This window comes from Saccoglossus kowalevskii, chromosome 4, assembly GCF_978046115.1.
Source record: "Saccoglossus kowalevskii chromosome 4, keSacKowa6.1, whole genome shotgun sequence".
In the NCBI taxonomy this organism is placed as follows: Eukaryota; Metazoa; Hemichordata; class Enteropneusta; family Harrimaniidae; genus Saccoglossus; species Saccoglossus kowalevskii.
Genome location: NC_140644.1, coordinates 38,835,208 through 38,862,704, shown reverse-complemented (window position 1 = coordinate 38,862,704; position 27,497 = coordinate 38,835,208). Strand labels below are relative to the sequence as shown.

General features: G+C 40.5%; 2 protein-coding genes across 4 annotated transcripts in view; one reads left to right on the top strand and one right to left on the bottom strand.

Annotated features, from left to right (window-relative positions):
* LOC102807839 (pirin-like) overlaps positions 1–20,506 on the bottom strand; it is a 65,121-nt gene extending 44,615 nt beyond the window's left edge. The window contains exons 1-4 of one of the 3 annotated variants that reach the window (XM_085498097.1): positions 20,176–20,506; positions 18,351–18,388; positions 15,050–15,348; positions 14,381–14,554 (exon numbers count right to left, since the gene is read on the bottom strand). In XM_085498097.1, coding sequence (XP_085354223.1) covers positions 14,381–14,554; positions 15,050–15,277 — 402 coding nt within the window. In that variant the 5' untranslated portion in view covers positions 15,278–15,348; positions 18,351–18,388; positions 20,176–20,506. The remainder of the gene's footprint in view (positions 1–14,380; positions 14,555–15,049; positions 15,349–18,350; positions 18,389–20,175) is intronic. The other 2 variants (XM_085498098.1, XM_085498099.1) reach the window with 2 other exon arrangements.
* Positions 20,507–21,040: 534 nt separating this feature from the next.
* The window catches only part of LOC102801419 (uncharacterized), a 60,802-nt gene continuing 54,345 nt past the window's right edge, over positions 21,041–27,497 (top strand). Inside the window, exons 1-2 of the mRNA XM_085498095.1 lie at positions 21,041–21,279; positions 26,959–27,059. Coding sequence (XP_085354221.1) covers positions 21,084–21,279; positions 26,959–27,059 — 297 coding nt within the window. The 5' untranslated portion in view covers positions 21,041–21,083. The remainder of the gene's footprint in view (positions 21,280–26,958; positions 27,060–27,497) is intronic.

Sequence of the window (27,497 nt, the reverse complement as noted above, 5' to 3'; positions counted from 1 at the left end):
GAATATTATTGTTTTCATGATGCATGAATCGTCAAATTTTGTTATTTTCACTGACTACACTTGTTTTTTGTTGTTGTCTGTCTCGCATTTTTTTAATAGACTTTCATTCCGTTTTCCGTTTTCACGTTTGTCGCCATCTTGACTACACGTCCAGTCTTTCAGCCTGAATGCACGTCTACCTACGTTATACCCTGTTTTTATTAATAATTTCAACAAAATAACTCGAATACTTGTGAATAAATGAGGCACGATTGTCTTTATTGTTTTATTTTCACTATTTTTGTTTTTTTGCTAGCGTTTCAAAGGGTTTCTTTTGCGTGACGATCAAGAAAACGCAAATCTTCGCTATTTTCGATGTTGATGCCCGGGCTCTGAATCACACACACAGAGTTGTTAACATGAATTGCTGTGTCTACTGCGTTTGGATCTTCTTCACTATCATTTCCACCATCATCAAAATCCGAAAAAAAAAACATCGAGCAAATCATCTACACACGGGAACTCGTGATCAGCAACGGCCATTTAGAATACCCATGGAATACCGTAGGCGACACTCATCAACGAAATTACGCAGTCCGCTTCATTGATTGTTTAGTTTGATAATTTATAAACATATATTCAGTGTGAGACTGTTGCTTTCAAGTTGTGTTAATACAAAGATGATTTAAACTTGTCCCTTCCGTTACCAACGTATTCAATGTACGGAAATAGCATGTGTGTGCGTTTGCGTGAGTGAAAGATGCAGGCGAAATTTCTCGTCATTTCTATATATTTCGAACGCGCGTGGTCGGCGCCTTTGATTGCGTTTATTTTGTTCTTTCATTCGCGAAATCTATCACTGGCACCGTTTATTTTGTCATGTTTCACAACTGAATGTCCAAGCTGACTTTGTTTTGGCTGTAGTTTTATGGACAAGGGAGGTCATCTTGGTTGCCTAATTAACTAATTAAAATACCTGTCAGGCATCTCTACCTTAACGAGAAATCGAAATAAATATTTAGTTAGTTAGTTTAAATCAGCTTAACTTTTTTCCAGGCTACCCTGCTACAATAAAATCGCTGGAGTCGCTTGTCCTTCCTCCTATATTGTCTATGGTTTAACTCCGGGGTTACGTCCAAACGCCACCCTCTTGACTGGAGTTCTGTGTTAGAAAATAAACCTTTGTTGTTGCGGTGTACGCAAGAAGATGAACTACTTATGTTTTTAACATCACTTCACCTATTAACTGTTACGATATTGACTATATTGCTATATAGTCCATTTGACCTATGACCCTAGTCCTTAGTAACCCCATCGCCCGGATGTTGGGGCAGCCATCTTGAGAATGTAATAAATACATACAACACGAAACATGGTGTCAGAAGTGGGATAATTTGGTGTGATAAGCCACTAAATTTCACAGAAAAGAGACTGAACTAGAAGCGTGAAGACTCGATGAGAGTAGTGAAGTGCCTCACATGCAAGGATCGTTCAGTAAGTGAGCCTTAACGGGAAAAGAACACATTCGTTCGCAGACGGAATATCCGTATTATTACCGCCGTTGCCGGCACTACCGTAATCCACGTACAAGTGCATTCAATATTGAAAAAAAAAAAAAAAAAATATGGCTTCTAATAACTTTCCAGTTCCAGCGGTCATGGAAATGAAAGGCGATCTTGTTCAAAACTGGTCATTCTTCCGTTCACAGTGGGAAGACTATGAAATAGCCACAGAATTAAATAAGAAAGATGATGTCATTAGGGTAGCCACGCTACGTTCAGTGTTAGGAAAGGATTGTTTACATGTATATAAACATCTCGACATGACAGATGCTCAGAGAAAAGAGGTCAAAGAAATATTAGATGCACTAGAAAAACACTTTGAACCCACTCGCAATGTGATTTATGAGAGATACGTGTTCAACACGTGTGACCAAGACGGCAGTGAAGCCATAGATCAGTATGTAACCAGACTACGCCAGCTAGCTAATATTGGCTGATTACGCAGTAATCTGAGTTTAATAAGTGGGGGGGTATTCGCCCTCACGTGCAGGCGTCGTAGCGGCCGACCCCATGATGCAACTCGCAGATTTGAGTTGCACCATGACATGGACAACGTGGTACCTGAGTGTGAACGGTCTCTACAGCAACCCTGCCAGTGGGCGTTGAGGGGGCTGTTGTCACAGTACGAGTCACAATGTAGACTCGCACTGTGGCAAGAGCACCGCAGTAAAATACCCAAGCAAGGCTGAGGCCGCTGCAGTGACAACCCCCCTGTACTTTATTGATAAAGAAATAAATGCATATTTTACAGAGTACACGCTGGGTACCAACAATATATATGTAACTTTTTTTTTTTTTTTTTTTTTTTTTCTTTGTTGGGTGGGTGGGAGGTGAGAAAACTAGCAGCATGCACAATGGCAGTTACAATGCAAGTGGTCTGTACTACTAGTGAAGAGAGTGATAGCGATGTACAGGACGAATATGATTGGGTGTAGATATGAGGATTACAAATTAGGAAAGAGTTGATTGGGTGAAGATATGAGGATTATGGAATAAACAAGTGGAATGAATGTGCATGCATGATGTAAACATGAAACAAAAGTGTCGTTAAGGAATATAAGCAAAGGTGGATTAAATATTAACGAGGTGTAGACATGAACAAAGGAGTCAGCTGACATGTAAACACAGATGGGTGTAGTTAATTAACTGCAGGTGTGGGGCCCAGTGTTACCGGGGTTACGACTTAAGATTAAGAAGTGCAAGATGAGATGGTGTGCATCCAGTCCTTTACGTTAAACTCAGATTACTGCGTAATCAGCCAATTAACGCATCAGGGCTGTATGAGGGACAAGGTATGGGAAATGAACACACAGTGAACACACGATATTGCCAGTAAATAAGTGGGGGGGTATTCGCCCTCACGTGCAGGCGTCGTAGCGGCCGACCCCATGATGCAACTCGCAGATTTGAGTTGCACCATGACATGGACAACGTGGTACCTGAGTGTGAACGGTCTCTACAGCAACCCTGCCAGTGGGCGTTGAGGGGGCTGTTGTCACAGTACGAGTCACAATGTAGACTCGCACTGTGGCAAGAGCACCGCAGTAAAATACCCAAGCAAGGCTGAGGCCGCTGCAGTGACAACCCCCAAATTACGAGTGGTGCAATATCGCAGTCATCGTCGAACGAACGTGGATGTGTACCTGCAAGTATAAAACATGTGGTAATGATAAAGCGACTGAGGTACATTAACATAATGTATCTTCTAGCACAGCCAATTCAGCCGAAATCGTGGTCAAACATGACCTGTGCAGTGATAAGCGAGTTGTGCATAACTCAAGTTAAAATACGAGGTCAAACAAATACAGTCAAGTACTAACGTACCTTTATACAACATATATGACAAACTGAATCAGGCAGGAATAAAAGAAATTATACAGTATCAAAATGCGAAGCCATCCATACACCGTACTGCATTGATTTAAGATCTACAAAAATATATTTAAATGGTCGCATGAGTTGCAATGCTTAAAGAAATCGAACTGCCGATAAGGCTAAATTAATGAATGACTAAAAATGCTACAAGAGGGAAACACTGAACGTATCTGCAGTGACACAAGCAAAAGTCAACACAACTCAAAGAGTTTTTCACATTGTTTTAAGAGTTCAACAAATTGATCGGAGAGTTCCACATATTTTAGTTCAACAGTTTAACACATGATTGATCAAATGAAAGTTCATCACAGATGTTCAGGCAAACGTTGAGTGATGTTATTGGTGCACAAGGAGTCCAGGAATTCGCTCCAGTGTTGTTGTTGGTGTCTGTATATACACCTGATAGGCATCACTGCGCCACCTTCCAAGACATTTAATAAGCCAGTCAGGTATGTTTGCAGCGGCTGCCGCGGTGGCTGCCCCACTTCGGAAACTGTGGCTGGTGTACTGTGTGATGTTAGACTGTCCCGATTGCGCAAGCAGTTGCTGAAGTATGTGGGTAAGCTTCTGTCGTGTGAGGTAGCATCCGTCAGCAAATTGAAATACTGGGCCCCTTGGTTGTTGGGCAGTAATGTTCTTATAACGGAGATATGCTTGCACCGCACATACCGATGAACCGGATGCGCCAATTGTGATGTCTTGACCACGTCTGAACGGGTCAGTCTTAGATGCCTTGATGTGAATGATAAGAACGTTTCGAGCATTGTCCAAGTTAATGTCGGAATGTAACATTGTTGTTGACGGGTCATAGCTATTTGGTGATGGAGCGGCAAATTCGCTGACACGCAGAAACCCGAAAAAAGCCATGGTGAACGCTGACCATAGCATTAACTGATCAGCTGGTTGTAGTACGGTAGATGCACGAAGCGTATTCTTGAGTGTGCGTAACAATTTCATTGAGATTGGCAAACGTTTTCGAACTGGCCCACCATGTTGTCTTTTGATTCCCTGGAGGGTTCGGTGAAGGTTTGAGTAACTGGATACAACATTTTCATGGCCCGCCTCGATGTGCATGGCCATACATGCCGTAAGATACAATTTGATGGTATTGTAAGCAAGCCCTGATGATGCCAGAAAAGTGACAAATAACGTTGCTGCTTGTTGCGTAACAGGCAGTGTGGGTATGCCATAAGCATGACAAAAGTTGATGTACTTGGTCTGAGCGGTTGTATAAGTGCGGCGAGTTGAGCCGGCCAGAGAATGGAAAGCATAATACTTAGCTCTATTTTCCAGGGCAGTCAGGTCAGCAGGTGACGGCCACGCAGGTAGTCGATGTGGTTCTGAGAGTTGATTGGCTGGCTTGTTGCATGTGGTGCAAGAGAGTGGAATCGGTTCATCTGTAAGCGAGAAAGAGCATCTGCAATGTTATTATCGATTCCTCGTATGTGGGTGATCATGACATGGAAATTTGATGAGGCAGCGGTAAGAAAAATTGCACGAATGAGTTGCATGATGTAGGGACAGCGTGTGGAACCTTTGCGCCATGTGTGAACAATACTCTCATTGTCACAGTGAAACATCACTCTCCTTCCGTGCCACAAGTGCCCCCAAATTAAGCATGATAGAAGGATTGGTAACAGTTCTTTCCATGCGATGGAATGCTGGTGGTCATTGTCGGACAGGAATGCCGACCATGGTAAGGAAAACCACTCGCCGTTGAAATACCCGCCACATCCAATAGTCGATGATGCATCGGTGTATAGTTCCATTTCTGGCGCAGGTGTCCAAGTTGAGTCAAGAAAACTGGCTGTGCCATTCCAAGTGGGTAGGAAGTCTTTCCACCATTCTAGGTCAAGTTGAAAGGCTGTTGAAAGCGTAATTCGTTGGTGCAATGCAGAGGCGGTGGTTGACAAGTCGATAATTCGTCGTAGGAATATCCGCCCAGCTGGGATGCATTTACATGCAAAGCTGAGGGTACCAATTAATGATAATAGCTCTCGTTTTGTACAAGTTGTTGCTGTGGACCATTTTCCAATGGATGAGGCAATGTCATTGAGTTTGTCTTGCGGTAGTCGCAGTACTCTGTTCACGGTGTCCATCTCAATGCCAAGGAAGGTCAGTGTGGTTGTTGGGCCTTCCAGTTTGTTTTGTGCAATGGGAACCCCTAACGCTTGACATGTTGTTAGCATGGTGTCAAGACTGCTTGCACATACCTTAGAATTAGCTGGTCCTGCGATGAGGTAGTCATCTAAGTAGTGCAGAATGTTATTGTTATTTGTCTGGTTACACACAATCCAGTTGATGGCCTCAGCAATGCGATTAAAAAGGAAAGGCGCTGACCGGAGTCCAAATGGCAAAACTCTGTCGAAGAAATAGTAGTTGTCCCATTTGTAACCCAAAAGGTGCCAATCTTCCCGTCTGACCGGACACAGGCGAAACGCGTGCTGAATATCAATTTTCGCTAGTAGTGTGGCACGACCTAGTTTATTGATCATTGCCACGGCATCGTCAACTGTTGAATAATGCAGTGAAAATTCATCCTTGCAGATGTTTGAATTGACACTGCCAGTCCGTGGTTGCGATAGGTCCATGATGATTCTATGGCCTCCATTCTTTTTAGGCCTTAGTCCGAGTGAATTAACAACGAAATTAGTGAATGGAGGTTGTATAAACGGACCTACCGCGTGACCTGCTTTGATTTCCTTCAGAATGGCTTCTGTGATGATTTGTGGGTTACTGTAAGCTGACTTGGCGTTCTTTGTTTCACGTGCGTGATTGGTGCCGGTGAATCCCAAGTCAGCACCTCTGGAAATGTCCAAGAGAACGGATGCGGTAAATTGTTTGTCAGGATGATCATGCAGTCCGATTGCGAATGCGTTTTTGTCGAGCGATGTTGTTGGTTGCAGAGTCGTGACGGTGTCAATATGTTTTGTCATTGCTGCGAAAGGGCTGCGGGGTGTAGATCTGTTGTTGGTTGCGTTGTTGACTTGATGCATTACTGGAGCCACGAAAAAGCTGGTTATCTTGTTGGCTATCCTGCTTCCGATGAATGAGTGCGATGTGCTCCGTTGATAAACAAACGCTACACTTATGGAGGCGGCCATTTTGGCATGGGGTGGAACAACGCCCTCTATTGTATTCTCTGCAGACTTGTTGTTGTTGTTGTTGTACCACGTGTTGTCCCCCGCTGCGGTGTGATCCAGTAGGCGAATGCATTGTTTGTTGATGATTGGCAGTCCAAACATATGGATTGTTGCGAGATCTGTTGTTGAAACAGTCATTTTGTAGATGACCTGTTTTTCCGCAACTACGGCACCTCCGACGTAATAAATGAGTGTTACTTTGAAAACATTCGTAGTCTAACTCCCCGTGGATTCCACTCAAAACACGTTGGCCGTTGTAACGTGTGATATCTTGACGAAATGCTTTGTCGTAGGCGAGCCAAGCAGTTGGTTCGTAGCGTTTAGCTTTTCTTGCCATGAATCGTAAGTAGTTAAATAAATGCGGTGTCTGATCCGGGAAGTAGTACGAGTGATAGTTAGCGTACGTAGAAAAACAATCCACCCAAGTTTCAAAATCGTCGATCACCTTGCGTTTTGGTTGTGTAGTTAAATTTGCGATGCCAGGGTTGTCTTGATCTATGGAGACTTGCGTGTTTTGCGACACAATGAAATTTGGCAAAATATTGTCTGGGTGGAACAACGATAAATCGACAAACTTACCACGATCTGCAACGTCGTTGAGGGTTGATTGATCAACGTAAGGCATGCACATGTATGCTGGCGGGAACGAGGCCGGCACTTTGAGGTTGCCGACTGGTGGTGCGACGTTGAACTGACTGTTGGGCTGTGTCTGCATTGGCGTAAATGGGTGGCAAGGCTGGCCGTATTGTTGTGTATGTGGATGCTGGTACTGTAGAACTTGATGTTGGAGTGGTTGAGGTTCTTGTTGAGACGTTGCTGGCTGGTTGAGTAGTAGTTGGCTTGTTGTTGGCTGACTGAGCAGTGGCTGACTGGACATTGTCGGTTGGATGAGCGGCAAATGGCTGATCGTTGCCGGCTGGTTTATCGGTAGTTGGCTGGGTGCAGGTACTGGCTGGTTGATCTGAAGCTGACTAACTGTTGAAGTTGGAGACAACAAATTTACGTCGATAGCCGTTTCAATACCGACGGTGCGTGGAGTATGTGTTGTACTCATTGTACTGGGTGACCGATCGTCTGTGATGACATCGACGGGACATGACTGCGTGCCGGCATTGGTCCGTTGTCTTTTAGCTGGTGCTACCTCGGGCGTGAACCGTGCTGGTATCTTTTTTGTGCGAGCTGGCCTTCCACGCTTGCCAGTAGAGTTTTTTCCTGCAGGCATAGTGAATGTGCTGGTAAGCTGATGTACTGGTATGCGAAATAGTATTGGAACGTTGGAACGCGAAATGAGAAAACTAGCAGCATGCACGATGGCAGTTACCATGCAAGTGGTCTGTACTACTAGTGAAGAGAGTGATAGCGATGTACAGGACGAATATGATTGGGTGTAGATATGAGGATTACAAATTAGGAAAGAGTTGATTGGGTGAAGATATGAGGATTATGGAATAAACAAGTGGAATGAATGTGCATGCATGATGTAAACATGAAACAAAAGTGTCGTTAAGGAATATAAGCAAAGGTGGATTAAATATTAACGAGGTGTAGACATGAACAAAGGAGTCAGCTGACATGTAAACACAGATGGGTGTAGTTAATTAACTGCAGGTGTGGGGCCCAGTGTTACCGGGGTTACGACTTAAGATTAAGAAGTGCAAGATGAGATGGTGTGCATCCAGTCCTTTACGTTAACATGTAAATTTGATGCCATCAAGGATGAACTGATCAGGGATAGAATAGTGTTGGGAACCAAAGATAATAGTGCAAGAGCCAGAATGTTAAGAGAGCCAAAACTAGACCTAAATCGAGCCATAGAGATGTGTAGAAGCAGTGAAATAACACAAATGCAGCTGAAGAAAATTAGTGGCACCAACCCGGAAGAACAAGTTGTTCATTATGCACAGAAACAGAAGTACAAGGGTAAACAAGATACACAAAAGCGTGACAAATATCAGTCTGAACAACAAGGACCAAGAAGATGTCGTTACTGTGGTGGCAAACACATATTCAACAAAGAAAAATGCCCTGCATATGGCCAAACATGTAAACTGTGCAGTAAGAAGAACCATTTCGCAAAAGTCTGCAAGCAAAGACAACATGATCAGCGTAGAATACACATGGTAGATGAAGAGATAGAAGATGACTACACATCTGATGAATCTGTACTACACATAGAGCATTATATAGGAGCAGTGAAAACAACAGGAAAGCAGTGGTTTGTGTCACTCAATCTAAGTGACAATAATGAAGACAACTACACGCTGAAGTGTCAGCTTGATTGTGGGGCCACATGCAACATGATAAGCTTCAGTGACTACTGTAAAATTAAACAAGATGGAGATCCAAAATTACAGACAAGCAAGGCCATATTGAAGTTGTATGGTGGGCCAACGATATATCCACTTGGACAGTGTAACCTGAAATGCCATTACTTAGGTAACACATACAATTTGAAATTCCAAGTCACAGATACAATGCAGAAGCCACTATTGTCAGCTGAGACCTGTGAATTACTGAAGTTACTAACGGTGAACATAAATCAACACATCAAAATGGTAACTGTAGAACCAGAGCAGCCAACCACCACACGTGACAAGACGGACTACATAGCCAACATTCAGCAAGCTCCACTCACTCAACAACAAATACTGATACAATACAGTGATCTTTTTGAGGGTCTTGGATGTCTACCTGGATTATATCATCTGGAAATCGATAAAACCGTGAAACCAGTGCGACACCAGCCAAGAAAGGTACCAGTTCATATGAGAGCAGAACTGAAAACTAAATTAGAATCATTAGAGAAACAACAGGTAATCACAAAAGTTACCACACCGACTGACTGGATCAGCAGCATGGTCGCAGTCAAGAAACCAGGAAAACTACGCGTCTGCCTAGACCCCAAAGATCTAAACAAAGCCTTGAAACGTGCACGATATCCAATGCCAACTATCGACGAGATTCTACCACGACTAACGAATGCCCGAACATTTTCAGTCTTAGATGCAAAAGATGGGTTCTGGCAAGTGAAGCTAGACCAAGAAAGCAGTTATCTGACTACATTTTGGACTCCCTTCGGGCGATATCGCTGGCTCCGCATGCCATTTGGTATAAACAGCGCTCCAGAAGAGTTTCAGAGAAGACAACATGAAGTTCTTGAATCACTACCCGGCGTTGAGGTAATCGTAGACGATATCCTGGTATACGGCTGTGGTGACACAGAAGAAGAAGCAGCCATTGATCACGATCGAAATCTCATTGGGTTGCTGAACCGTGCCAGAGAAGTAAACCTCAAACTCAATAAGAACAAATTGAAGCTACGTCTCAAATCAGTGCGATATATGGGCCATTTACTGACAACAGAGGGTTTGCGTCCTGATCCAGAAAAGATACGTGCAATCATAGAAATGCCCAAACCCAAGGATGTACAAGGTGTACAGCGATTTATTGGATTTGTAAATTACCTAGCGAAATTCTTGCCACATTTATCAGACACGTGTGAATCCCTTCGGCGACTAACAGATACCGATGCTATATGGGCATGGCAACCCCACCATGATAAAGCCATAGAAGAAGTACAGAAATTAGCAACAAACCATCCAGTATTAAGATATTATGATGTGAAGGAAGAAGCAACCATTCAATGTGACGCAAGTGAAGTCGGACTGGGTGCAGTACTCTTACAGAACGAACAACCAGTCGCATTCGCCTCTCGATCGTTATCTCCAACTGAGCAACGATATGCTCAAATTGAAAAAGAGTGTCTCGCAATCGTATTTGCCTGCGAAAGATTCGATCAGTATATACTTGGACGTAACATTACCAGCGTCGACTCTGATCATAAACCACTTGAAATCATATTCAAGAAACCGCTTCTCTCCGCTCCAAAACGACTACAACGAATGTTACTCCGCCTACAGAAATACAACCTGGGTGTACGCTACAAGAAAGGCAGAGAAATGTACATCGCTGATTTCCTCTCCCGAGCTTCTCTACCACAGAGAAAAGTAGAACGCGATACACCACAGTACGCAATCTTCAACATCAAACGAGAAACAAACTTCAATACAGAAATAGAGAACATTAACGCAGCAGAATACCTCAATGTATCTGACCAACGATTACATCAGATACAACAACATACACATCAAGATGAAGCCCTGCAAGTACTTAAGACGACAATACTTGCGGGATGGCCAGATATCAAAGAAGAAACTCCAATCATCACTCGTGAATACTGGAAATATCGAGATGAACTCAGTGTTCAAAATGGCGTCTTATTCAAAGGTCCACGAGTCATAATACCCAAAGTAATGCGTCCTGAAATGCTAGCACGCGTACATTCCAGTCACCTAGGAGCTGAAGCATGTCTTCGTAAAGCACGTGACGTTCTATTCTGGCCACACATGAGTGAAGAAATAAAGGACACTGTAAGTCAATGCAGTACCTGCAACGAATATCAACAGAATCAGCAGAAAGAACCACTCATGACCCACGAAATTCCGGATAGACCGTGGAGCAAAATTGCCATGGATCTATGCAAGTGCCGCGATAAAGATTACCTGATAATGGTAGACTATTACTCAGACTACTGGGAGGTGGATCAGGTAATTGACACAACAGCAACAACGATCATAAACTGTTGTAAAATACAATTCAGTCGTCATGGGATTCCCGATTCTGTTATGTCAGACAACGGTCCACAATTTGATTGTGTCGAGTTCAAGAGATTTGCACATGACTGGGAATTCAATATAATCACCTCATCACCATATCATAGTCAATCTAATGGTAAGATAGAAGCAGCAGTTAAAATAGCAAAGCGAATCATAAAGAAAGCACAAAGAAACAATGAAGACCCCTGGAAAGCAATCCTTGACTGGAGAAACACACCGACTGAAGGAACGCACAGCAGTCCGGTACAACGTCTCATGTCACGTCGCACTCGCACGCTAATACCTACTGCAAATAGACTACTACATCCCAAAGTAGTTGACGGAGTTACAGATGACATCAAGCAACGTCGTCGTAAATCTAAATTCTACTATGATCAACATGCCAAAACACTTCCCGAATTACAAATAGGTCAGCAAATTCGAATGAAAGCACTACCTACTGACAGAGAAGGAAAATGGCGTCACGGAATTGTTACACAACAAGTTGCATCCCGCTCTTACAACGTCGACATCAATGGAAACACATATCGAAGAAACAGGAAATTCCTAAGGCCAACGAAGGAAGTGATATCACCAGAAATAGAGCATGATACAGATACCGGCATAAAACCATGTGAATTTCCAACTATAAATATGCATCGCGACCTAACACCACAACCCAACAAAACACCATCACCAGCAGTGAAGTTACCGATGACAACAGATCCACCGATACAAACATCACCAATACGCTCAAGTACGCGAGCTGTTAGAATGCCACCACGCTATAAAGATTTTGTCTTGAACTAACTGTTGAAAGGATGGACTGTTAAGAACATTTAATTGAACGTTGAACGGTTGTGTTAAGTATGAATTATTGTTGAACATTATTTCGCATTTCATGGACTGTTGATGATAACATTTAATTGAACGTTGAACAGTTGTGTTAAGTATAAACTATTGAACATTATTTCGAATTTCATGGACTTTTGATGAGAATATTGTTAGTGAACGTTGAACTGTTGAACATTATTTACACTAGTGTTATGGTGCTATAGATTTATGCTCGTTTCGAAGAGTTTATCGATTTTAGTTTTATTGTTCAAAAAAACTATGTAAAGAGAGATGTTACGATATTGACTATATTGCTATATAGTCCATTTGACCTATGACCCTAGTCCTTAGTAACCCCATGACCCGGATGTTGGGGCAGCCATCTTGAGAATGTAATAAATACATACAACACGAAACATTAACAATTCACCCCTAGACGTGATAATTTCATTTCAATAGTAAAAATCCGTTCTCAAAAATCCAAATAAACCTCACCGAAATTCATTTTCTATTCTTACCCACAAGCCACACCCAGACCATTCATCAAAACGAGTGGTCTGGGGTATACTAGTACTCTGACCCATGCCGAGGACTTCCTGTTTGTAATGCTATATGATAAATCAGATTAACTATCACGTGAAACCAAAGACAATTGTCTTTGTTGAAACCAAATGAAAATCATTCTAAAATAACGTACTTATACCCAATTGATTCTGGAAAAAAAGGACATTCGCAATAATAATCGACGAGCAGGTACGGGTAGTAACGTTCGGTTGACGAAATAGACGATACAACAGTATTGATTGGACCTACATGAATGCTACTCTATTTCACATAACCAAATGTTGTTGTTTTTTGCTGTTGTACATTATCTTCGGTAATAACTCCGAAAGTGAAGTCTTATATCTTCAGCAGAACGTAGCCGTTAAAATTTGCAAAATGAGTCTGTTTCGATCGATCATCGCTTAAGCAGCATACAATTTATTTATTTTTTGACTCATTTAAAAAATACGAACGGTGTCAATATTTAAAACTGCATTTTGTCTGTCTCTAGCGTGCCTCAGAATGACATAGATCTTGGCCGATCGTATTTTTACAAAGGACCTGAATGTACAGCACTAACTTCACCCAACCTCCTGCTCGCTTCTGCTTTTTGATTATCATTTTTAATCGCTTTTGCAACCGCCTGTTGAATAATTTTCGCTTATTTTTTCGACCGTGCGAACCCAGAAATATCGCCCGTCTGCATGCTCGCATTTTAAATACATGGCCGTGGCATCAATATGTTCCTGGTGTATCTGCTCCCTGCCCTAAGGAGTTAGCATTGCATGTATCACGTAATTGTCTCAATAATCATGTTGTTGAAACGATATAGCAGCCCTGGATTCAAACGGAACACAGTCCCGCTGTACGTTTGCGAACGAAACAAAGTATGATGGTTTGGAAGTGTCGTTCGAAATTAAATAATGGTTAATACTCATTGAATCTTCAAACTTTAGCACTAAAACATTCATTTCGACAACTCGTGTGCCAGTGTTCAGTGTTTGAACAAGCGGTCAGTGTTTTTAATAAGCGAGTGAGAAAAAAAAAGGGATAAAAACATGGTCGTGTTTCCGGTCGGAAATTAAGTGATATGTTATAAAATGTTATAAAAGCGAAATATTGGGCGAAACGAGTATTGATGCCCATTTATAGCTTGACATGCGTCACCAAATGCGGACATGGTTAGAGTTGGTAGTACCATGGAGGTAAAATGAGATCTCTTTTTACCTCCATGGTAGTACCGTGGAAGGTACTAATCCATGGTAGTAACAGTACTAGTATACGCGGGGAGGGAGTCCAGAGAGGGAACAGCCAGCATCCCTTTTACGGGAAAGCGTGAAATCTCGACGGATTTGTTTGGTTCTCACTTGTAATACTAGGTTTTGCGGGCTTCTGAGTTCAAAAATGATGACTAAATCAGCTAAAAAGCAAGCGTTTAGAAACATACCTATGCAGGAGTTGGTTTGCCAGTACTTAATCCATTTTAACACCTAGGCTACTCTATTGACATTGGTTGTTTATTTCATGGATTTGGCACTTGAGGTAGCTGATAAGCCGTGTCGAAAACGTGCACAAAACGACCATTCTGTGCACGTTTTCGACACGGATTAAAAACCAGTTGTAAGCACAAATTTTCCTATGTTGTTATTTTATGCGTTCATTGTGGTTTAATTTTGCACATTTTACATATATGCAACAATTTATAATTAATTAATGCATTTACAATATCAGTAATAATTTGTTATCCAATCATACATACATATAGAATACATTAGTGAAATGTATATACCTGTAAATCACCAGGGTTAATAGTACCAGCATGACCACAGAAATCTTCATGAGTAAATGCCCCTGATATCATGTATGTAACAGTTTCAAATCCACGATGAGGATGGTCTGGGAATCCAGCTGGTTTGCCAACTTTAAACTCATCCAGCATCAGAAATGGATCAAAGCTTTTCAGCTGAAATGTTATATATCAAAAAATTAATAATTTATACTGAAAATCATAAAATATTGCTAGTTATACAAAATTGATAATTCTAGAACTATAGAACTAGAACTATATGAAGAATATACACCAGATAAGTAAGATATTGTAATTCTGATGAGGTCATCATTTACAACACAAAGATAAGTTAGGATTAATCACTATTTAATGGCTAAAAGATTTCTGTTTTTTTCTTTGATAGATGCATGCTGTAAAAAAGCACCATTATTTTAAATAGTGTGTTTACATTGCTACAAAATAAAAACTATGTAGCAACATTATATAAAAAATTGTCATGTGACAAGCTGTTTCATACATTGATACATGGTAAGTTGGTTTGTACCTTTTCACTCAGAATGAGCTTACATTATGTTCACTTCACATAGGAATGAAAACAATAATTAAAACCACTATAACACATTTTTGCAATAATTTTCTCTATTCATAGAGGTTTTTAGCAATTCTTACCTCAGGCCTTCCAATACTTCTTCTTACTCTAGCCCCTACACCTTCAGATTGTTCCACACTAAGAATAATTTTTGTCACAGTTCTTGATGTCATTGTGGTGTAATTAAAAAAAAATTTGAATGGATTTCCAACAATAGAATTACACTCTGCCAATGTCCAGAATTTATCTGGCGGTAGAAGTATGCAAATTACAAGAATGATGATACCATATGCTCCTGTTAATTTCATATAATTTATGATATATACTTGGTTGCTATCAAAGACAAACACTTGATTGCAAATGAAAACTTAAATATAGTCTGAAATAAAACATATGAAAATTATGATATATTTTGAGCTGTCATAATTGGGTACTGAGAAATAGCATATGTGGGATACTGAAAAATGGCCTATGTGGGATACTGAGAAATGACCCATTAGTGGTACTGAGAAATGGCCTATGTGGGATACTGTGAAATGACCTATGTGTGGTACTGAGAAATGGCCCATTAGTTGTACTGAGAAATGTCCTATGTTGGGTACTGAGAAATGACTTATGTTGGGTACTGAGAAATGGCCTACATGGGATACTGAGAAATGGCCTATGTGGGATACTGAGAAATGACCTATGTGTGGTACTGAGAAATGGCCTATTAGTTGTACTGAGAAATGTCCTATGTTGGGTACTGAGAAATGACCTATGTGGGTTACTGAGAAATGGCCTATGTTGGGTACTGAGAAATGGCCTACGTGGGATACTGAGAAATGACCTATGTGTGGTACTGAGAAATGGCCTATTAGTTGTACTGAGAAATGTCCTATGTTGGGTACTGAGAAATGACCTCATGTGGGTTACTGAGAAATGGCCTATGTTGGGTACTGAGAAATGGCCTACATGGGATACTGAGAAATGGGCTATGTGGGATACTGAGAAATGACCCATTAGTGGTACTGGGAAATGGCCTATGTGGGATACTGAGAAATGACCTATGTGTGGTACTGAGAAATGGCCAATTTAATAGTTGTACTGAGAAATGGCCTATGTTGGGTACTGAGAAATGGGGTACTGAGATATGATCTATGTGGGGTACTGAGAAATGACCCATTAGTGGTACTGAGAAATGGCCTATGTGGGATACTGTGAAATGACCTATGTGTGGTACTGAGAAATGGCCCATTAGTTGTACTGAGAAATGTCCTATGTTGGGTACTGAGAAATGACCTATGTCGGGTACTGAGAAATGGCCTACATGGGATACTGAGAAATGGCCTATGTGGGATACTGAGAAATGACCTATGTGTGGTACTGAGAAATGGCCTATTAGTTGTACTGAGAAATGTCCTATGTTGGGTACTGAGAAATGACCTATGTGGGTTACTGAGAAATGGCCTATGTTGGGTACTGAGAAATGGCCTACGTGGGATACTGAGAAATGACCTATGTGTGGTACTGAGAAATGGCCTATTAGTTGTACTGAGAAATGTCCTATGTTGGGTACTGAGAAATGACCTCATGTGGGTTACTGAGAAATGGCCTATGTTGGGTACTGAGAAATGGCCTACATGGGATACTGAGAAATGGGCTATGTGGGATACTGAGAAATGACCCATTAGTGGTACTGGGAAATGGCCTATGTGGGATACTGAGAAATGACCTATGTGTGGTACTGAGAAATGGCCAATTTAATAGTTGTACTGAGAAATGGCCTATGTTGGGTACTGAGAAATGGGGTACTGAGATATGATCTATGTGGGGTACTGAGAAATGACCCATTAGTGGTACTGAGAAATGGCCTATGTGGGACACTGAGAAATGACCTATTAGTAGTACTGAGAAATGGACTATGTGGGATACTGAGAAATGACCTATTAGTGGTACTAAGAAATGACCTATGTGTGGTACTGAGAAATGGCCCATTAGTTGTACTGAGAAATGTCTTATGTTGGGTACTGAGAAATGACCTATGTGGGATAATGATAAATGGCCTATGTTGGGTACTGAGAAATGGCCTACATGGGATACTGAGAAATGGCCTATGTGGGACACTGAGAAATAACCTATGTGTGGTACTGAGAAATGACCAATTAGTTGTACTGAGAATGGCCTATGTTGGGTACTGAGAAATGGCCTACATGGGATACTGAGAAATGGCCTATGTGGGACACTGAGAAATAACCTATGTGTGGTACTGAGAAATGACCAATTAGTTGTACTGAGAATGGCCTATGTTGGGTACTGAGAAATGGCCAATTTAATAGTTGTACTGAGAAATGGCCTATGTTGGGTACTGAGAAATGGCCTACATGGGGTACTGAGATATGATCTATGTGGGGTACTGAGAAATGACCTATTACTGGTACTGAGAAATGGCCTATGTGGGACACCGAGAAATGACCTACCGGTATTAGTGGTACTAAGAAATGGACTATGTGGGACACTGAGAAATGACCTATTAGTGGTACTAAGAAATGGACTCTGTGGGACACTGAGAAATGACCTATTAGTAGTACTGAGAAATAGCCTATGTGGGACACTGAGAAATGACCTTTTAGTGGTACTAAGAAATGGACTATGTGGGACACTGAGAAATGATCTACATGTATATGTATTAGTGGTATTGAGAAATGGCTTATGTGGGATACTGAGAAATTGCCTATGTGTGGTACTGTGAAATTTGATTGGCTGTCATGGTCATGAGGTATAATAATAAATTATATCTAATGACTTATTAATCCAGTGTTCCATTCTAAGCAATGGCAATTGTTGGCAGACATGGTCACATTGCTGTGTTTGGCAACAAAAATTCAAAATAAAACAAAGGATGTCTTATATAATTCATGTGCATTCTAGCATCGATATCAAAGAATGCATGACATCACCACCCTGACCGTGACTCAGCATCAGCATGTCATTGCCAGGACGATTATTAAACATTTTAATTCAATTTTGGTTTATGTTTTTGATGCCTAAAGGCACACAATTTGTTTTTAATTTGCTGATCCATATAGAAATGACAGTTTTATTCATTGCTCAATTTCTGAAGAAAACAAATTTCACATCATACAAATGTATGCATATTTTTGCAGTCAATACCAATATAATTGAGCAAGCTTGTAACAGTAATAATATACATGTTTTCAAAGATTTTAATTTACTGCTATCTGCACTAAATCTAGTGACCAAACCAAAGTGATCTTAAGTTGCAAAATATGCAGTACGTGATTTAAGATGTCTGAATTAAATAAATTCTTTAGGTCATAAAAAAAATTAAACTATTTTGTCACAGAGTATATATTATTCTTGTGTTGTTATTCTCTTTACCTTACTAAATCCTCTGATTACATAAATCCTGGATGCAGCTGCAGGTATAATCATGAGAAGATACAACATGAAAATAATTACAGTCAGTACATAGTGCTCATCATCTTTACACAAAATACTAAATAATTGGATCAGCTTTTCAATTTAATTCTTAGACTAGTAATCTGCTGAGTACTAATCTGATAATGAATAATACGATACGCTAAGATACTGGATAATTGTGGTTTCCATGGCAATAAACCCAACTCACAAAAAATGCTTTTCATGTCTGGTTGCTAATTATATATTGCAAATCTACTGTGGGTCACTGACAAGGCATATCTCCATACAACATCAGTTAATTGGAGTAGTCATATTATAAGTAATTAGAGAGCTCAACTACAATGAACATGTCTTAATTTGCATAACAAAAACACTTGAATGAGCAATGAGTGTGAAGTTAGTGCATAAGTGTCTGACAGTTACAATAGACTATGTAATCAATATGATTGGTCTGATTGGTACAACTCATTCAATGACTGATGTCATATTGTTTGTTACAGTGTATGCTATGCTTACCACCACGGTTAGTAACTGTGTCACCACTACACCACTAATTACCTAATTATTACTGAATATTTGTTGTTTTGTTTTTTAATCTGTGAAATGTAATATTTTCATTCTTATGAGAAATACTGGGCATGTGTTTCCAGAAATGATAGCTGTGGCTAGATTTAAATAAAATGTGTTTTATGGCGTGCACTAATTCTCAAACTCATTTCAAGGTTGTGATTATAGTTTTTATAAAGACTAATTAGTGGGTGGGAGATGTCTATTATAGGAGGGCCAGGGTGTGTCGGCAACATGGGAGTATAGGGCTGTTCAGCTATTATGGGGGAATGGGACTGTTTGTCATGAGAGGGATAGGGCTTTTCTGATCTGGAATAAATGGGGGATGTCTGTCATGGGAGGGGTATAAGGGATATTTAGTGCTGTCTGTCATGAAAAGGGTGGGCTGTCACTAATATAAATTAAACATCTGAATATACTTCATAAAAGTTGTTAATAGATTTTATCTCAATGGAATAGTAGTCCAAAGGAGTTAAAACATGTCATGCTAAAAGCCATCACATACATATATCAAAATCAGCAGGTGATGAGTTAACACTAAAACAATGACTTGCACTTTATAACAAATTGCTCTGTGACATCAGGACAATATTTTTACATGGTTTTAAAATGGTTTGATGGTATGCCACTATAGTAACAATTAACAGACATCATGATGTAGACATTTTGATAAATACATGTATAGATATAAGGTGTCAACCATTTGAAATCATGGGGGTGGTTGGAAGAGTGTCACAGTGTCTTATCTGCACATCTTTATTTTTATGGAATGTGTCAATAGTTTTTCCATCATGATGCAACACATGCAAGCATTTTCTATCCCTCATTCAGTGTCTAGTTTGCATTTTTTTTCAACAAATTTTCCAGCCACCCCATGGTTTCAAATAGTTGACGCCTAACTGATATAATGTATTTTGTCACTTAAAAAAATAATTCCATACATTTAACAAAGTAATTAATAAACATATTATTATTTCATATAATTGACATTAAATATCATATTTCATTTTGTGTGAAATAAAATATTCTATTCTATCTTGAAGATAAAAATAGATTTTTACCTCCACGATTTTACATATATACGAGCAGCACCCATGGTAATTGATTTGTTGAGAGCGATGACAACAACATGGTATTTCATATTGAATGTGATCGATAAAATCAAGATCTCAAAAGCAATTGAAAAAAATAAATTAGAAATACTAGTGGATCTTACCTAAGCCACTGAGAAGCTATTATCAGGCATGTAGTGTATAGTCCAGTTTTCTTCCCGGTGAATGTTTTTCTAATGCAACCCTGGCAGTGACACCAGAAGTGGGACAATCCATTGTGTACGAAGGGTTAAAGCCAAGAAGATGGATACATTTTTTAACAAGAGGTACTTAGTATGTGAAATTTGAATATTGAAGAGGTTGCTAGAATATTTGTAGCTTTTGTTTGGTATGTCTCTGTACAAATTCTTCTCTAATCGATGAACTATTTTTACAAACCAAACACATATGACGTATCAACACCCCACGCATTTAACGCCACCAGAAACTAATCATAACAACTTGGTTAGGGCGTATGTAAACGCCTTTGAGTGTTATGTGCGTGAAGTTAGCCTCCAGATTTTGCCCTGTCATCGTGACAAACCAAAAGTCGCTGAGCAAAGTATAGTGCATGTATGAATGCACTGCTAGACAGTTTTTAGAATACATATCGGGTGTAGGAATTTGCATGAAATTCGAACACGCGTTGCGCGACGACCATCGCCCTTTAACTCTAGGACTATTGTACAATTTTTTTTTTTTTTATTCACCTAGTTTTTTTTTCACGATTAAGTTGCTGTATTTGTTTGTTTGCTTTATTTCTAATTAGATGTAGATTTGTTTCTGTAACTTTTACTGCCGATTTGTTTTCTCAAACCTTACGTTGTGTGATTTTTATGGGAAACAGGAGGTATTCAACATTTTCGTGTACATTAAGTTTAGCGGAAATTTGTGTAAAAAAGCACGTATTCGTTTTTGTCCAATCCAGTGAGTTTGATGATAGACGAATGATTTAAATTAGTTCAAGGGTTACCCAATGTGAATGCGATGCTAACTCCATGACCGTCCATGACATAACACAGCTGATTCAAAGATGGCTGGTATCGTCTGCAATTCTGCTTCCAAAGCGTTCACTCGGAACATATCCAAAATATATATAAATCGACATATATTACCCCTTTCTTCGAGAGAGACATGTTGGTTAAATGCGTCCCCTTATTCGAATCAATCAGGAAACACCGTAAGAATTGGTTGTGCGTCTGGATTTTGGGGTGATACTTCGTGTGCAGGTAAAATTTGCTGATATTCTCATGTATAATGATCATAATGATTTTAATGATCCTAGTGATATGATGTAAATACCCCCACCCCTGATCCTAAGGCGACAACTTACGGTTGCTTCAATGCTTATGGGATCACAGGCGTCGGCACGTCTCTCCCTGTCCGTCCGAGTGCGGAGTGGGACACAGGGCGCGCAAACGGTGTTGATGGGCGGGTGTATGGAAAACGAAGACCCTGGAAAACGAAGACCTAAGACCCTGGAAAACGAAGACCATGGAAAACGAATACCATGGAAAACGAAGACCCTGTAATGTTCCTATGACGCCAATGATACACGAATTCGCCCAATATCGGGCATTTACTTTCATTGTGAACTAACTTCCCGTACGAAATTCTTCATAATAAATTAAACCATGGAACTATAAACCCCAGGAAGAACAACCACTTCGTTTCCTTTGAACTATGATAGTTGCCGCGATGACGAATGTTTATTTTGACTGTTTATTTCGTCGCATTAAAAAATAAGCCGATTTACGCAAATGAACGTTTATCTCCGACTATCGGTCATTTTCGGAGTCAATCAGGCGACTTCGGGGATCACGTGATCGAGTTGTTTCGGTTATAGCATAAAAAAACAATGGCGCCAAGACAAAAACACTGATAAATGAGCGACATTCAACGGGAAAAAAACACATTGCCACTTCTGGCGATCGAAGGGAAACACGGAATAAGTCGGGATATCTCGACAACAAACAGCATATACCAAACCCCATGTTTCGCAAACTTTCGCAACCTTATTTTTTCGAGGGTTGAAAAAAACATGAAATAATCTAAAAACGACATTGAAAATTATGAAATCTCGCTAAAACTCCGACCCGTTGCATGATTTCCGGTACACTGAAGGTCACCCTGCAGACCGACTTGTTTGCGCATGCGTAGTTAACGAAATATTTTACTGCGCAGATATGAAATATTTTTTTCAAGTTTTCCGTTTCCAGCAAAGCGGTTGATACAGGCGTATCGGCGGCAACTAACATGGAGTATGACTAATGTTGTTGAAACAAAAGCGAAAGCACTGTAAGATAAACTAAGACAAAGGTTTTTTTAATCCTCTTAGTTTCGTTGTTCTTCCTGGGGTTTATAGTTCCATGATTAAACTAACTACTTTTAATTGTGAAATTACAACGTATGGAAAACGAAGACCCTGGAAAACGAAGACCATGGAAAATGAAGACCCTGGAATGTTCCTATGACGCAAATGATACACGAATTCGCCCAATTTGGGCATTTACTTTCAATGTGAACTAACTTCCCGTACGAAGTTCTTCATAATAAATTAAACTAACTACTTTTAATTGTGAAATTACAACATGAAGTACTTATTTTCGTTGTGAACTCACAACGTGCGTATATTGAATGCGAAATAATACGTATATGTATAATTGCATTTTACTAAACATATGTAAATTATTTTTCGATCAGTAACGTTGCATGCATGGTTCTGTTCAATCTAATCAATCACGTCATATTATTAAATGAGTTCTTAAATAAATTGCGTGATGTTATTAAATAGTTACCAAATGAAATTACGTTCGCCCCGATCGCATGGAATTACATCGCTATTGGTCATCGTCATTAAATGGCATGATTAAATTATGTCAGAATAAAAAGGCATATTGTCACGTTACTGATTAAAACGTGTCCAATGGAACTACGAAGTTAACTTTACTGACACATGATTGAATTTGCAATTCCATCCCGATCTCATTTAATTATGGTGAGTATGTAATGATATATTTATGTACTCGTATAATAACGACATGCATAATTCTACTGCGAACTCATATAATAGCGTGATGTACTTAATTTAATTGCGAACTCGTTCAATAACGTGATATACTTAATTTCACTACAAACATATATAATCCAACACGAGGATGTAATTCAATTGTAGCCCCTCGAAGACAATAGTTCCCGGTTCCAATACATATACTGGTATTTGGTGCTTATTAGAAGTACTTGCACTTTGAATATATTCGCATGTATAGTTACAAAGTTTAATCACGCACTTTATTTATAGATTACAATTTCATACAGACAACCAAAGACATTGAAGGATAAGATGCAGTTTTTTTCTCATTTTTGATCGTTTTTGCTTTCCTGTATGATTGGTTTCATATCTATATTTTGTTAAAAATAATTTAAAACTAATCATAAAAACCAACTTTAAAACACAGTTAAAACTATTATTATGAAGCGCTGTTTACGTTTTGTTTATGTTTGAGGGATGATTTGCATATTCACGCCACTTAGCGGTTTCTGATTGACAGATGATATGTAAATTAAATAAGAGTCAAAAGTTTCATAACAGTACTATTTCCAGTGGTAGGGTCGCGTGTTGTGATTTTGTGCACAGTTTACCGCGGTTTTGTAACACTAGTTGTAATATAAATAACCTAATAAATTTTCCGATTTGGAGCAGTGTCTTCGATATTATGGATGAGAATGTAAATGCGTTGTACCCTGGCTTCGAGGTCACTTTCGCACAACATATAATTTATGCAAGTACCGCCCCCTGTTTGTTCATGCATTGATTACGTCAATATAACGGGAACATTCAGAGTGCCGCTGAATGATACTTTTCTCAAGTGCGACTATTCTCATATTATCCGTACATTTATCTAATTTGTCAGTTATCCTTCATAATGTCATAGTTATCATGTGAGCAGGTAAATATTGTAACAGCGACTGCTGATTATGCAAACCGGCCATTATTTCCGTTTCTTTTGAAGCACTTTTTTGAAACTTCAATTTGAAATAACATCTGAACCGCATGTGGGATAGTTCTAAAATTTCACACAGTGTTGTTAGTACTTTGAATATCAAAACGGGGTCGGTTCGTTCAGACACCGCTATATATTAAACGAAACCAAGATGAAATTAGGCATACTACTGGGTTTTACATTGATTATATCCGCAAATGTGTATGAAAATAATTTATTATGAAAAATTCGCAATGAAATTCGTACAGGAAGTTAGTTAACGAGTTCACAATGAAAGTAAGTGCCCGATATTGGGCGAATTTGTGTATCATTGGCATCATAGGAACATTCCGGGGTCTTCGTTTTCTATGGTCTTCGTTTTCCAGGGTCTTTGCTTTCCATGGTCTTCGTTTTCCCTGGCTTTCGTTTTCCAGGGTCTTCGTTTTCCAGGGTCTTCGTTTTCCAGGGTCTTCGTTTTCCAGGGTCTTCGTTTTCCAGGGTCTTTGTTTTCCATGGTCTTCGTTTTCCAGAGACTTCGTTTTCCAGGGTCTTCGTTTTCTATACGTTGTAATTTCACAATTAAAAGTAGTTAGTTTAATTTATTATGAAGAATTTCGTACGGGAAGTTAGTTCACAAATTATGAAAGTAAATGCCTGATATTGGGCGAATTCGTGTATCATTGGCTCATAGGAACATTCCAGGGTCTTCGTTTTCCAGGGTCTTCGTTTTCCGAGGTCTTTGTTTTCCAGGGTCTTCGTTTTCCAGGGTCTTCGTTTTCCATACACCCGTTGATGGGCAGACGTTGGTCAGCCACGGAGGAGGTAACGCTTGAAGCCCCCGGGTGGGGTAAAATCTTACAATGTATGCAACACTTTCCGCTGGACCAAACGTTACCTGGTCGGCCTGGTTTCAGGATCAGACCCCAAAGTGTGAAATGAGACCAAAATACCCCCAACCAGATCCCAAGGCAAACAGGGTAAAGGGGAACAATCGCGTTCCATGAGCGTTCTCACCAGCTCAATCTGAGACGATCCATCACGCCCCAGAGGGCAGAGTTGCTTGAGCGCATTATTGTGTGCGCACAGGACTCTGAGACCTCAGAGGCAGAACGCATCAGCCTCCTAGACACCAGGCGACACATTTACTGGTGGGCCACCGCACATCTACGTGCGACATCCCCTAGTGTCACCTGGCTCTCTTGGCCGGGGCCACTACTGTGCAAGGAGAGCACCCACCCCTCGCAACTGCCGAACCCATGGCCACATATCCCTGTCGTACACAGATTGTGCCGGTGTAGTCCGGTTTGGAGATAGTGGGTGACCTATCTCTGGACCTTTCCAGGTGGTGACACCCTGTTACGGGATACCGCTGAAATCTCCGTCTCCCCCGTCAGTGTCTCCCCTATTGGGCACTGCCAGGGGACTCCTGCAAGGCGGAAGCAATCAGGCAGGAAGTAGCAGTTTGCTGGAAAAGGGCACCATACACAGGGTTGATCAGCCGGCACTAAGTCCAGGCTTCTACCCAAATGTGTTCGTAGTACCAAATATACAGGTGGCGGGCGTCCAGTTCTGGACCTAGGCAGACTGAATCAGTACGTGCTCCTCGATCGGTTCCACATGGAGATTCCATTCAGGGTTCTTCTTTCCATCCACTGATTCGACTGGTTAGCTCCACTAGACTTAAGCGGGACCTACCTGCACATACCGATGCACCCAGCGAGTTGCCATCTCCTTTGAATCGCCCAGCTGGGCCAAGTATTTGAATTTCGGGTGCCCACCGTTCGGGTTGTGCGCAGCGCCCTACTTGTTCACCAGAGTGATGAAACAGGTAGTGCTGCTGCTTCACCAAATGTCGGTACACCTCAAGCCATACCTGGACGACTGGTAAGATAAGGGGTTATTAGCCAAACGCGTCAGGCTAACACAGGATTTACTTCACCAGTTGAGCTCTTTAGTAAATCGACAAGTCCCACCTCGACCCAACGTGCAGTTGGTGTTCCTTGGCATGGAGTTTGACACAGAGGTAAGCTTGGTATAGCTATTTCAAGTGTGTTGCTTAGCGCTAAGCAGCCTAGCTGAACGCCTAGTCAGCGTTCCCTCAGTGTCCCTCTGAGAACTAATGCGGATCATCGGAATGATGACCTCGGTTCGAAGGGATGTTCCCCAGGCCGCACTAAGCAGCCGCCTGGTATAACGCTTGTTGTTACAACGCCGAGCTCTCCTATGGGAGCTAGATAGGCAGGTTTTGATCTCGGACCAAGTGAAGGAAGCCCTGCCCTGGTGGTTGTCACTGGCAAACCACGGACAGGGGGCCCTCATCCCGGACTGGGAAAAGACTTTCATAATTTTTCTGTTTGCTCGGAAAACCTGCCACCTATCGGCGTCTGACTCATTTTGACTCCGTCTATGGTGGGTAATTGAACATAGTGAATTTAGGATTCTCCTAACCCGCCTATTCACAGAGTTCATACCCACCATAGACTCCGGGTCCCCCCCCCCAACCACCCCACTCTTTCCGTTGCATTGGTCTAAGTCCTTGAGGCGGAGAGAAAGGAACCAGAGTGATTAGCCAGCCGTAATGTCGCCGCCATATGGCCTCGATCATGGTCATGTGGTTTGTGACGCAAGGGAAAAGAATCTTGGGGTCATGGGGCTTCCCCTGACCTAGATTCTATTTCTCTGTCAAAATGACTTGAAACAAAAGATTTGAGTTAATTGATTTCTGTCCGAAAATATGTGTAGTAATATCAGAATTTCAGATTGGACAGAAGAAAGTTTTTTTTGAAAAAAATATTATTGAGAAAGATAATTTTTCTGCCGTTTTTGTAAAACTTTGGTGGCCATAAGTCTTAGAAATAACATATATTAATCTCAAACGTAACAATACAATACTTCCATTACATAACAATTTGGTCTTCATTTCAGCACCTCAACTTGTACATCAAGGCAATATTGACTTCCTTGTCTTTGACTATCTGGCAGAAATCACCATGTCACTTTTAACTGCAGCTAAACAAAATTCACCGGTAAGTAAAAGCAAGGTTGTTTGCCACCCACCATAATATTTCATACATTGCAATAAAATGGACTGGTTTCAGTACTTGATTTTTGATGGTGCTTTTCATTTGCTGTGCATAGTATAGTAGTGATTATCTATCATTTTTAATGCTATGTTAATTAAGTACAAAATTGCATAATACTATCCACAATTGCACTTTGGATATTTACCTGTATGATTAATAGAACTATAAACTGATATTTTAAATGTCATGCGATAGTTTATACTGTTCAGTTTTCTATTTCTAACTACTGTGTTTTCTGTTGGAGAAAGAAAGATGGGCCCAGCCTTTTGGTCTTGGGTTCCTGATCACACAATAAAAATATTGTCTGTAATTGATGAATCTTAATATACAGGATCAATTTACTGTGAAACATTGGTAAAGTATGAGTATGATCATTCCATG